At 55.5% G+C, this 11,875-nt stretch overlaps 1 protein-coding gene across 3 annotated transcripts in view; it reads right to left on the minus strand.

Annotated features, from left to right (window-relative positions):
* Nucleotides 1-11,875, minus strand: part of SLIT3 (slit guidance ligand 3) — a 616,611-nt gene that overhangs the window by 5,889 nt on the left and 598,847 nt on the right. For all 3 annotated transcript variants that reach the window (XR_010746197.1, XM_066342686.1, XM_066342687.1), the window contains exons 33-35: nt 5,348-5,502; nt 4,338-4,623; nt 3,027-3,235 (exon numbers count right to left, since the gene is read on the minus strand). Coding sequence is in view for 2 of the 3 variants with exons in the window: in XM_066342686.1 (XP_066198783.1) it covers nt 3,027-3,235; nt 4,338-4,623; nt 5,348-5,502 (650 nt within the window). In the remaining variant the exon portion in view is untranslated. The remainder of the gene's footprint in view (nt 1-3,026; nt 3,236-4,337; nt 4,624-5,347; nt 5,503-11,875) is intronic.

The following is an 11,875-nucleotide window of genomic DNA, read 5'->3' on the forward strand; positions in this document are numbered from 1 at the left end:
CCCTCCACGGGCTCTGACGTCGGAGGGGAGGAAGCATTCCCTCCACGGGCTCTGACGTCAGAGGGGAGGAAACATTTCCTCCACAGGCTCTGACGTCAGAGGGGAGTCAGCATTCTCTCCACAGGCTCTGACGTCAGAGGGGAGGAAACATTTCCTCCACGGGCTCTGACCTCAGAGGGGAGTCAGCATTCCCTCCACGGGCTCTGACCTCAGAGGGGAGTCAGCATTCTCTCCACGGGCTCTGACCTCAGAGGGGAGGAAGCATTCCCTCCACGGGCTCTGACGTCAGAGGGAGGAAGCATTCCCTCCACAAGCTCTGAGGTCGGAGGGGAGTCAGCATTCTCTCCACGGGCTCTGACGTCAGAGGGGAGTCAGCATTCCCTCCACGGGCTCTGACATCGGAGGTGGGGACCTGAGGTTGCATCTCGGAAAAGCTCCCAGGTGAGGCAGTGGTGGTGCTGGTTAGAACGGGTGGTTTCAGAGAGGGGGAGAGAGAAGAGGAAGACGTGTAGGGAGAGAAGGTGGGGAGGAGAGAGGAGTGTAGAGGAAGGGGAGAAGGCAGAGAAAGCAGGGGAGAACGAGTTGACGGGAATGAGAAGTCAGGATGGGGAGAAGGGGAGAATGAGGGGAGAGGGAGGGAAGAGATGAGAGGGACGATGGTAGAAGGGTGAAGAGACAGTGTGAGCAGAGAGGTGTGAAGGGAGAGGAGAGAAACGAGGGGAGGAGGGAGAAAGCCTGAGGAGAAGGAAAAGGGCAGAGGGCGTGTAGACAGGACCAGCGGCTGCAGGAGAAGGACGTGTAAAAGGGAGAGGGTGGGGGGAGATGGGAGAGGAGAGGAGAGGTGACAATGGAGGGTGGAGAGTGGGTGGAGAGGATGAGGGAGAAGGGAGTGGAGAGACGGCTGAAAGAAGACGAGCGTGGAGAAGAGGACAGGTGGGTGGGGGAGGGAGGGAAGGAAATGTTGGAAAGGAAAAAGAGTTTGGAAAGAACAGGAGAGTTGTTAGGAGACCGGGATAAGGGAAAGAGGTGAGGGGAGGACCCAGTAAGAGTAGAAAAGGGGGAGACACAAGGAGGGAGGGGAAGGTGGTGAGAAGAGGGGAGACCCGGCAGGGGCGGTGGCTGTGGGTTCAGGGTTGTGGACAGAGGGGAGAAGGAAGGCAGGGACAGGCCAGAAGGAAAAGGAGAGAAGGCCGAAGAGTGATGGTAGAAGGGTGAGGACAGAGGGGAGGAGAGGGGACAGGGATGAGGACAGAGGAGAAAGAAGCATGTGGAGAACGAAAAGCTGAAAAGGGAGGAGGAGGAGGAGAGAGGAGGATGGAACGGGACAAGAGGAGATGGCAGGGTTAAGGGGAGAAAAGGAGTTTGGAAAAAAGTGGGAGAAGGAGACTGGAGAGTGAAAGAGTGAAGAGGAAAGGTTGGAGAATGAAGAGGGAGAAGAATGAGAGGTGTGGCGAAGAGGGAGGGCAGATAAAAGAAGGAAGAAAAGAGGTGTGAGAAGGGAGAGAGGGACAGGTCAAGGGAGAGGATGGGATGCAGAAGGAAATGAGGAAAAGGAAGGAGAGTCCTTAGGAGACCGGGATAAAGGAGAGGGTGAAAGGGAGGACAGAGCAGAGCAGGGGAGGGAGGATGGTGAGAAGGGGGAGAGATGGGAGAAGGGTGAAAAGGAAGAACTGTAGCCGAGTGGAAAAGGAACGCAGAAGAAGGAAGAGGAGAGAAACGGGGAGGGCAGAAGGAGGAGAAGAAAGGGTTGAACAAAGACTGGAGACCGGAGAGGAGAGAGGGGAGAGTCCCGAGAAGGCAGAGAGGGAATGGGAGTGGGAAGAGGGGAGCAGAGAGAGGGGTGGGAGAGGGAAGAGGGGGCATGGCAGAGGAAGAGGAGATAGAGGAAAAGAGCGAGGAGCAAGGCCAGATGGGAGGGGGAAGAGGGAGGGGAGAGGGGAGGTGGGAGGAGGAATAGGAACACAAAGGGGAGAGGGGAGAAAGGAAAGGAGAATGAGGGGGAGAGATGGGAGAAGAGGAAGGCAGAGGGAAGGCTGGAGAATGAAAAGGGGAGAAGAAATAGACCTATTGGAAAGAACAGGTGAGTAGGTGGGAGACTGGGTGAAGGGGAGGACAGTAGAGAAGGGGAGGGGAAGAGGGGGAGAAGAGGGGGAGAAGAGGGGGAGAAGAGGGGGAGAGGGAGGGGAGGAGAGGCGAGATGGCAGAATAAAGCAGGAGGGGGAGGAGGAGGCATGAGGGGAAGTGGGAGGGAAGGGTGGAGAGGGGAGAAGGTTGTGGACAGATGGGAGAGGAGAGGAGAGTGGAAAAGACAGAAGGGAGGAGAAGGAAGAGGAGAGTGGAGAAGAGCGAAAGGAAGAGGGAGAGGGGGACAGATTGGAGAAAGGGGAGGGGAAAGCACAGGGGAGAATCCAGAGGAGACTGGAGGAGGAAGAGGGGAGATGGGAGAGAAAGAGGGGGGGAGGGGGAGGAGAGCAAGGACTGGAGTGGCGAGGAGGAAGAGGGAAGGACAGAAATGGGGAAGGGAAGGAGGGGAGAGGAGAGGTGGAGTGGGGACAAGAAGGGAGACTGGGGAGAAGGGACAGGGACAGGAGGACTGGAGATGGAGGGGAAGAGGGTGTGGGGAAGAAGGGAAGGTGAGGTGAGCTGGAGGAACAGAGGTGGGGGGAAGACACTGGAGAAGGAAGAGGGGTGATGGAGGAGAAGAGAGGGAGATGTGAGGCTGGAGGGGAAGAGGGCAATGGGACAGGTGCCAGGGCCGAGGGAGAGGGAAGGGAGGAGAGAAGTGGGGAGCTGGAGACGTGAGAGCGGAGAAGGAGGGAGAAGGGATGGAGGATGGAGGGAGAGGAGGAAGGAGGGAGAGGAGGAAGGAGGGAGAGGAGGAAGGAGGGAGAGCAGGAAGGAGGGAGAGGAGGGGACAGGACAGGAGCTGTAGGGAGAGGACAGGAGGAGACAAGCTGGGAGCAGAGGGAGGAGGGGAGGGGTCAGGCGGCGCAGCCCCACCCTGTTCGCAGTGCTCCCCGCCCCACCTTGTTCGCAGTGCTCCCCGCCGAAGCCCGGCTGGCACACGCAGTGGGGCTCTCCTCGGTCTGAGACGTGGCACTGCCCGTGGTGACACTTGAAGGCGGAGCAGGCGCTGGCGGAGTCATTTTTGTGGTCACACAGGGCCCCTCCGTAGCCATCCGCACACTTGCACACGTAGGAGGTCCCGGCCGTCACGCATTTCCCGTGGTCGCAGCTGTTGGCAGAGGAGGGGATGAGAGGGGAACGGGGGAAGTCCCCGCAGCTGGAGGTGTCTGTCCCCCAGCTGGGGCCCCAGATCTCCGGGACTGTCTCATCCCATGCTCTGACCTCCGCTGGCCCAGCGTCAGCCTTCCCTTAGATACTCCGCCACGTGTCTACACTGGCCGGTGTCCGCTGCCAGCGGTGACTGCGACGTGCGTGGCTCAGAACGCACGCGTTTCAGGGACAAGCCCCTGCACGGAGACAGCCTTCTCTGAGCGTTCTAACTGCCCTGCAGTCTTACTTGCTAACAGCGCTAACGACAATCCCACCGCCGCCCTCCCCCCACCAGGGCAGTTCCCACTCGCTGGGCACACAGTGCCCTCATTTTGACCGGCCCCTCTCCGGTCCGCCCCCTGCCATCAGCCACCTTCTCCACACCACGCGGATAGACACACTGATGCTCAGTCTACCTTCTAATCATGCCGACGACGCAGGGGCATCGCCTCTCCTGGGGTGACGCGCGAGCCATGGTGCACGAGGACGTCCTCAAGCTAGGCACACACACTCAAGAGCTACGCAGGAGACACCGACCCTGTACAGCTGTCCCTCGTTTCTGACTTAAAATGTCACTTCCCACCTTGTTCGGCTGGCTAAGTCACCAGTCTCGGCTCCGGTGTGATTTCTGGCTCGTTGGGATTAACTAACACTGGGGTTCTGGGTCTCTCCTGTTCACCACTGGGCGGGGCACATAGTAGGTCCTCTGTAAATGTTTGTCAAATAGGGACGATGAAGCCCTGGAATGTGATCCTGCACCTGGCACACACACCTGGCGCCTCGCTCTGGCTCCTGCTGGCGGCGCAGCTGAGTCTGGGCTGACTGCCCCCCTCCACGTGCCCACGGGCGCCTTTTTCTGATTTGCAGGGAGGCTGCAAATCAGAAGCTGGGCACCCTGATGCCGCTGAGCTGGGCCTGTTGTTTGCGTAAGCGCTGGCCCTTCTCAGCAGCCACACTTGTGCAGGTCCTGCCTGCAGTCTGACCACAGTCCCTCTAGCTGCTGGCAGGGCCCAAGTCTATGCTGGGGGCTGAGCGGGGAGCCCTGCCGGGGGGGCACTGACCTGTGGCCCAGGCAGGGGTCCAGGGCCTCCTGGTCACACAGCGGGCCGGCCCAGCCAGGGTGGCACTCGCAGACCACGCTGTCCTTCTCCAGCGCGCGGCACAGGCCATGCTTGCACACGGTGCAGGACTTGCAGCCGGGCGAGACCCCCAGGGACTGCGGCGGGAGCGCCTTGAAGTCCTGCAGCTCGTTGTTGATGCGCACCTCGTGGATGCAGCCGTGGAAGCCGCCCCGCGGCCGGTCCGCGCCCTGGCGCAGGGCCGACAGGCCCGTGGACGTGGGGATGCCTGTGGGAGGGGCGCCAGACCGCGGCCTGAAGGCCCTGCCCGCCTTGCCCGCCAGCCCAGACCGTCCCCATGGAGGAAAAGGGCCCGACCCTGGGACCTGGTCCACGCAGCGACACGCACCCTCGCCCTGCACTGTGACCGAAAAACTGCTATTTGCTGCCATTATTTAAATACAGAAAATATCCCATAAGAATCTATATTTCAGGTTTCTCTAGGAAGAAAGATCCGGCCACCCACAGCTGGGTAGCCACCTTGGCGAGATGGAGGACCGCCCCCAGGCAGGGGTGGACGGTGCATGTCCACGGCTGTCCCCACGGCCTCCGCTGGTGTCACATGCCCACAGGCAGGAGAGCTAGAGTGTGGGAGAGGAGCTGGGGTGGGCGCATCCTCGACCAGCGGTACCCTGGGGGTCTGCTCGGGGAGAGAGGCTGCGTGCATCACAGACTGAGGGGCCTGGACCCAGCCTCACCTCCTCCTTCCCCATTCCACCTCCGCCTCCCCGGCCACCCCGCCTGAACCACTTGTAGTTCTTGGAAGGAGCCCTGCCCTGGTTAGCTGTTCACCCTTCGGGGATCAGCTTGGACATCACTTTCTCCAGGAAGCCTTCCACATTGACTCTGGCAGTGGGTGCCTAGACGAGAACAGGGAACCCCGGCCAGAGGGCCTGCGTGCAGCACAGAAGGTGGGTGACAGGTGGACGCAGTCGGGGTGGCAGGAGCCTTACCTCCAAGGTAGAGGGGGCTGTTGGTGCTAACTGCCGGCTGCTTCTGGAGCTTCCCCAGGCTCTTGGGGGCCCCCTTGTCCACCACCAGGTTCAGGGTCTGGTTCAGCATCACCAGCTCCACGCTGTGAAACTGCCCGTCGTTCACAGTCTCCACGCTGGGCAGGAGAGAAGGGGAGGCCAGAGGGTTTGCCGAGTGTCTCCATGGCCGGCTGGGCACTGGGCTCTGAACTTGGCCAGTATTACTTGCATTTCCTGTTACTTTTTATGTGCAAATAACTTCAAACTTACACAAGTTGCAGAAATATAAACAGTAGAGAGAACGCCCATTGCACATGCAGAAGCTCCTACCGGCCCCGTGTTCTTTGTCACTTACTCTCTCTCGGTCCATCACTTCTCCACACGCATGCGTATATACACGTATGCCTATCTATGCACGCACGCGTGCACGCACAGGTTTTCTGAATTACAGTTATGTCACGTGCAGTGTGGCCCTTTGTCCCCAGATACGCCCGTGTATTCCCTAAGGACGGGTGTCTCTGACGTAAGCACGGCACAGGTCTCCATCTAGAACTTAACATTGATACCATACTTGTATCGAATCAATCTGTATTCTAATTTTTCACTGGACCCAATAATGTCTTTTATAACTTTTTTTCCCCTGTCAGTACAAGACCCAGTCCAGGACCAGGGCCTGGGTTTGGTCAGTATCTGCGTCCTTTCCTAGCACCTGGCAGAACTGTGCCAGACCCCTCCCCAGACCACCCCGGGTCCCACCCTCCTGCACGCTGTTGGGACTGTTGTTTACGTAACATTTTTCTTCACGCGCTCCATTTCTCCTCTACATGTCAGTGAGGATGCAGGGCTAGCGTAGTTCTAAGGATTATTGTCTACGAAATTATTTTGGTGTGATCTTTTATACATTTTTTTCTAAACATAATAAAAAGTGATCTTCTAGTTAAAATGTCAGTAGCTGTTTGTCCCACCTCCCGTCCTCCCGTGGGCTGCTGACCACACTTGGGGGGAGTGAGGCCCTGCGACACTCCCGCAAGGTCAAGGTCGGTCTGCTATCCGCATCACACGGCCCAGGCAGTGGAGCCCAGAGAAGTGGAGTGCTTGGCCTCAGGCCCCACATCCCCTGAGCGATACAGTGAGGATTTCCACTGAAGTCCAGCCTGTTCTGACCACATCTACGGTCCCCCGCCCACACAGCCACTCGCTCAGGCCTTCCCTGTTATTTGAACCCCATGATCATTCTATGGTGTGGTATCAGAGTACCCCACTTCACAGATAGAGAGACTGAGGCCCAGCTAGTATGGTCCAGAGAGAATTCATAGGCAAAACTTTTGACTCTAGGGTTCTGCTCTTGCCACCCTGCCCAGGCAGGGACTGGGGAGTTTGGGGATAGGGCACCCCCTCCCCTGAAGAACATGGTTCTCCGAGAAGCAGGCTGGGCTCTGTCTTATCCAGTCAGGGGTGGGCAGGAAACATGGAGGCTCCCTCTCTCCTTGAAGTTCCCCGGGCAAATGGGCTGAGAGGAAGATCCGGCAGGCACATTGCCAGTGACTGACTCCGAGTGAGAAATGTCAGCAGCCAAAGGGGGAGAAAAAGCCTGGGAGGAGATAGGCAGAGTCAGGGTGCAGCAGAGAAAGCAGAGCCTTTTCCCAGCCCTTCCTCAGGGACCATGGCCCCATCACAGAAAGCCCTCTGGTCTCAGTCGTCTCATTTGGAAAAAGGAGAGAGTACCCTAAAGAGTTATGGTGATGACTGAGTCAAAGGAGGTGCATGGAAGTGCTCCACAGACTAAATTACTGGGAACATGTGAGCAATTATTATTAGCAATACTTAGAATATTAATAACAAGAACCTACCACTGTCCACCAACATAGTAATCCCTGCTCGAAAGCTGATCTCTGGGAGCAAGTGATGGCAGAGAAGACACCTAGGAGGCCAGGACCCTCCCCAAACCACCAAAAACCCTCTTTACACATGTTCCTCTCCACCATCCACTCATCTGCGCACCCATCCATCCGTCAACCAGTTTACCCATCTGCCCACCCATCCACCCATCACTCCATCCATCCATCCACCCACCTATCCATCCATCGGCCCACAGCTCCATCCATCCGCCCACCAATCCATCCATCCACCCAGCTGCCCACCACTCCATCCGTCCGTACATCCATCCATCCAATTGCCCACCACTCCATCCATTCATCCATTCATCCACCCATCCATCCATCTGCCCACCACTTCATCTATCCATCCGGCCACCACTCCATCCATCCATCCATACGTCCACCAATCCATCTATACGTCCACCAATCCATCTAACCATCCATCTGTAAATCTGCCCACCACTGCATCTATCCATCCATCCGCCTACCAATCAATCCATTCATCCATCCATCCATTGATCCATCATCCATCTGCCCACCATTCCATTCATCACCCACCAATCCATCCATCCATTCATCTGCCCACCCATCTGCCCACCACTGTATCCAACAACCCATCCATCCGCTCACTAATCCATCCATCCATCCATCCACCCATCCACCCATCCATCCATCCATCCATCCATCCATCCATCCACCCGTCCATTCATTGGCCCACTACTCCATCTATCCATCTGTCCATCCACCACTCCATCCATCCATCCACCAATCCATCCATCCATCCATCTTCCCACCACTCCATCCGCCAATCCATCCATCCATTCATTTATGCATCCGTCCACCAATCCATCCATTCATCCATGCATTCATCCAACTGCCCAGCAATCAATTCATCCATCCATCCACCCATCCATCCACCTGCCCACCCATCCATCTGCCCACCACTCCATCTATCCATCCATCCATCCGTCCACCACTCCATCCATCCATCCATCCATCCATCCGATTCACCCACCAATCCATCATCCATCCATCCACCCATCACTCCATCTATCCATCCATCCATCCATCCACCCACCACTCCATCCATCCATTCATACTTCCATCCGAGCACTATTCCAACCGCCCACCAATCCTTCCATCCATCCATCCATCCGTCCAGAACTCCATCCATCCATCCATCCATCCATCCATCCGTCCACCAATCTATCCATCCATCCGTCCACCACTCCATCCATCCATCCATCCATCCATTGTCCACCAATTAATTGATCCATTCAAGCACCAACCCATCGATCTTCCCACCACTCCATCCATCCATCCATCCAGCTAGCCATCACTCTATCTGCCCACCACTCCATCCATCCATCCGTCCACCACTCCATCCACCAATCCATCCATCCATCCTTTCATACTTCCATCCGAACAACATTCCAACCACCCACCAATCCTTCCATCCATCCATCCATCTGCCCAGCACTCCATCCTCCAACAAATCATCCATCTATCCATCCATCCACCCACCACTCCACCCACCAATTCATCCATCCATCCATCCATCCATCCATCCATCCATCCATCCATCCATCCATCCATCCGCCCACCACTCCATCCATTCATTCTTCCATTCTCCCACCATTCAATCCAACCACAAATCCATCCATCCATCTATCCATCCATCCATCTGCCAACCAATCCATCCATCCATCCATCTGCCTACCCATTCATCCATCTGCCTACCACTGCAACCATTCATCTATCCCAGGGGTCCCCAAAATTTTTACACAGGTGGCCAGTTCACTGTCCCTCAGACCGTTGGAGGGCCAGACTATAAAAAAAAACTATGAACAAATCCCTATGCACACTGCACATATCTTATTTTAAAGTAAAAAAACAAAACGGGAACAAATACAATATTTAAAATAAAGAACAAGTAAATTTAAATCAACAAACTGACCAGTATTTCAATGGGAACTATGCTCCTCTAACTGACCACCAATGAAAGAGGTGCCCCTTCCGGAAGTGCGCCGGGGGCTGGATAAACGGCCTCAGGGGGCCGCATGTGGCCCGCGGGCCATAGTTTGGGGACCCCGGATCTATCCATTCACCAATCCATCTGCCAACTACTCCATCCATTCATCCTTCCATCCGCCAGCCATCCCATCTGCCCACCAATCCATCCATCCATCCATCCACCCACCACACCATGCATTCATCCTTCCATCCGCCCATTTCATCCGACCAGCAATCCATCCACCAATCCATCCATCCACCCATCAATCCATCCGACCACCAGTCCATCCATTCATCCATCTGTCCACCAATGAATCCATCCATTCATCCATCCACCCACCTATCCATATGCCCACCACTCCATCTTTCCATCCGTGCACTACTCCATCCATCCATCCATCCATCCACCAATCCATCCATCCATCCATCCATCCATCCACCACTCCATCCATCCATCCATCCATCCATCTGCCCACCAATCCATCCATCCTTCATCCATCCATCCATCCATCCATCCATCCATCCATCCATCCACCCACCCATCTATCTGCCCACCACTCCATCCATCCATCCATCTGCCCATGACTCAATCCATTGCCCACCAATCCATCCACCAATCCATCCATCCATCCATCCATCCGTCCGTCCGTCCACCAATCCATCCATCCATTCAGTCGCCCACCACTCCAGCCATCTGCCCATCATTCCATCCATCCATTCATCTGTCCACCAGTCCATCCATCCATCCATCCATCATTCGCCCACCCTCCATTCCCCCACCAATCCATCCGTCCATCTATCCATCCATCCATCCATCCATCCAGCCATCTGTCCACCAATCAAGCCATCCATCCAGCCATCTGCCCACCATTCCATCCGCCCACCAATACATCAATCCATCCATCCATCCATCCACCACATCCATCCATCCGTCAACCACTCCATCCACCATTGATCCATCCGCCCATCTATCTGCACACCACTCCATCCATTAATACTTCCATTCACCCACCATCCATTCGCCCACCACTCCATCCATCTGTCCACCACTCTCTCCATCCATCCATCCGTCTGTCCACCACTCCATCCATCCATCCATCCATCCATCCATCTGCCCACCAATCCATCCATCCATCCATCCATCCATCCATCCATCCATCCATCCATGCCTACCAATCCATCCATCCATTCATTCATCCATCCGCCTACCCACCCATCCATCCATCTACCCACCACTCCATCCATCATCCCCTCATCAATCCATCCATCCATCCATCCATGCATCCACCCATCCATCCATCTGTCCAGCACTCCATCCGTCTATATATCCGTCCACCACTCCATCCATCCATCCATCCATCCATCAATCCCTCCCTTTGTTCACCAATCAATCCGCCCACCAATCCATCCATCCATCCACCCATCCATCTATCCATCATCCCCTCACCAATCCATCCATCCATCCATCTGCCCACCACTCCATCCATCAATCCATCTGCCCCCAATGCATCCATCCATTCATCCACCCACCCACCCATCCATCCATCTGCCCACCAATCTATCCATCACCCACCAATCCATCCATCCATCTATCCACCCACCCATCCATCCATCCATCCACCACTCCATCCATCCATCCATCCCTCTATTCACCAATCAATTCTCCCACCAATCCATCCATCCATCCATCGAACCACCAATCCATCCATCCATCCATCCATCCATCCATCCATCCATCCAATTCGCCCACCAATCCATCCATCCATCCGTCCACCACTCCATCCATCTATCCATCCCTCTGTTCACCAATCCATCCGCCCACCAATCCATCCATCCATCCATCCATCCATCCATCCATCCACCAATCCATCCATCCATCCATCCATCCATCCATCCATCCATCCATCCATCAATTTATCCATCCATCCACCCATACATCAACCCATCACTCCATCCATCCATCCATCCATCCATCCATCCATCCATCCATCCATCCATCCATCTATCCGTCCACTATTCCATCCATGCGTCCATCAATTCATCCATCCATCCATCCATCCATCCGCCCACCACTCCATCCATTCATTCTTCCATCTTCCCACCATTCAATCCAACCACAAATCCATCCATCCATCTATCCATCCATCCATCTGCCCACCACTCCATCTGCCAACCAATCCATCCATCCGCCTACCCATTCATCCATCTGCCTACCACTGCAACCATCCATCTATCCATCCACCCATCCATCTGCCAACTACTCCATCCATTCATCCTTCCATCTGCCCACCATTTCATCCGACCAGCAATACATCCACCAAACCATCCATCCATCCATCCGACCACCAGTCCATCCATCCATCCATCTGTCCACCAATGAATCCATCCATCCATCCATCCAGCAATCCATCTATCAATCCATCCATCCATCCATCCATCCACCCACTTATCCATATGCCCACCACTCCATCTTTCCATCCGTGCACTACTCCATTCATCCATCCATCCACCACTCCATCCATCCATCCGCCCACCAATCTATCCATCCATCTATCCATCCATCCATCTTTCCGTCCACTAATCCATCCATCCATCCATCCATCCATCCATCCATCCATTT

This window comes from Saccopteryx leptura, chromosome 6 (assembly GCF_036850995.1).
Source record: "Saccopteryx leptura isolate mSacLep1 chromosome 6, mSacLep1_pri_phased_curated, whole genome shotgun sequence".
Taxonomy (NCBI): domain Eukaryota; kingdom Metazoa; phylum Chordata; class Mammalia; order Chiroptera; family Emballonuridae; genus Saccopteryx; species Saccopteryx leptura.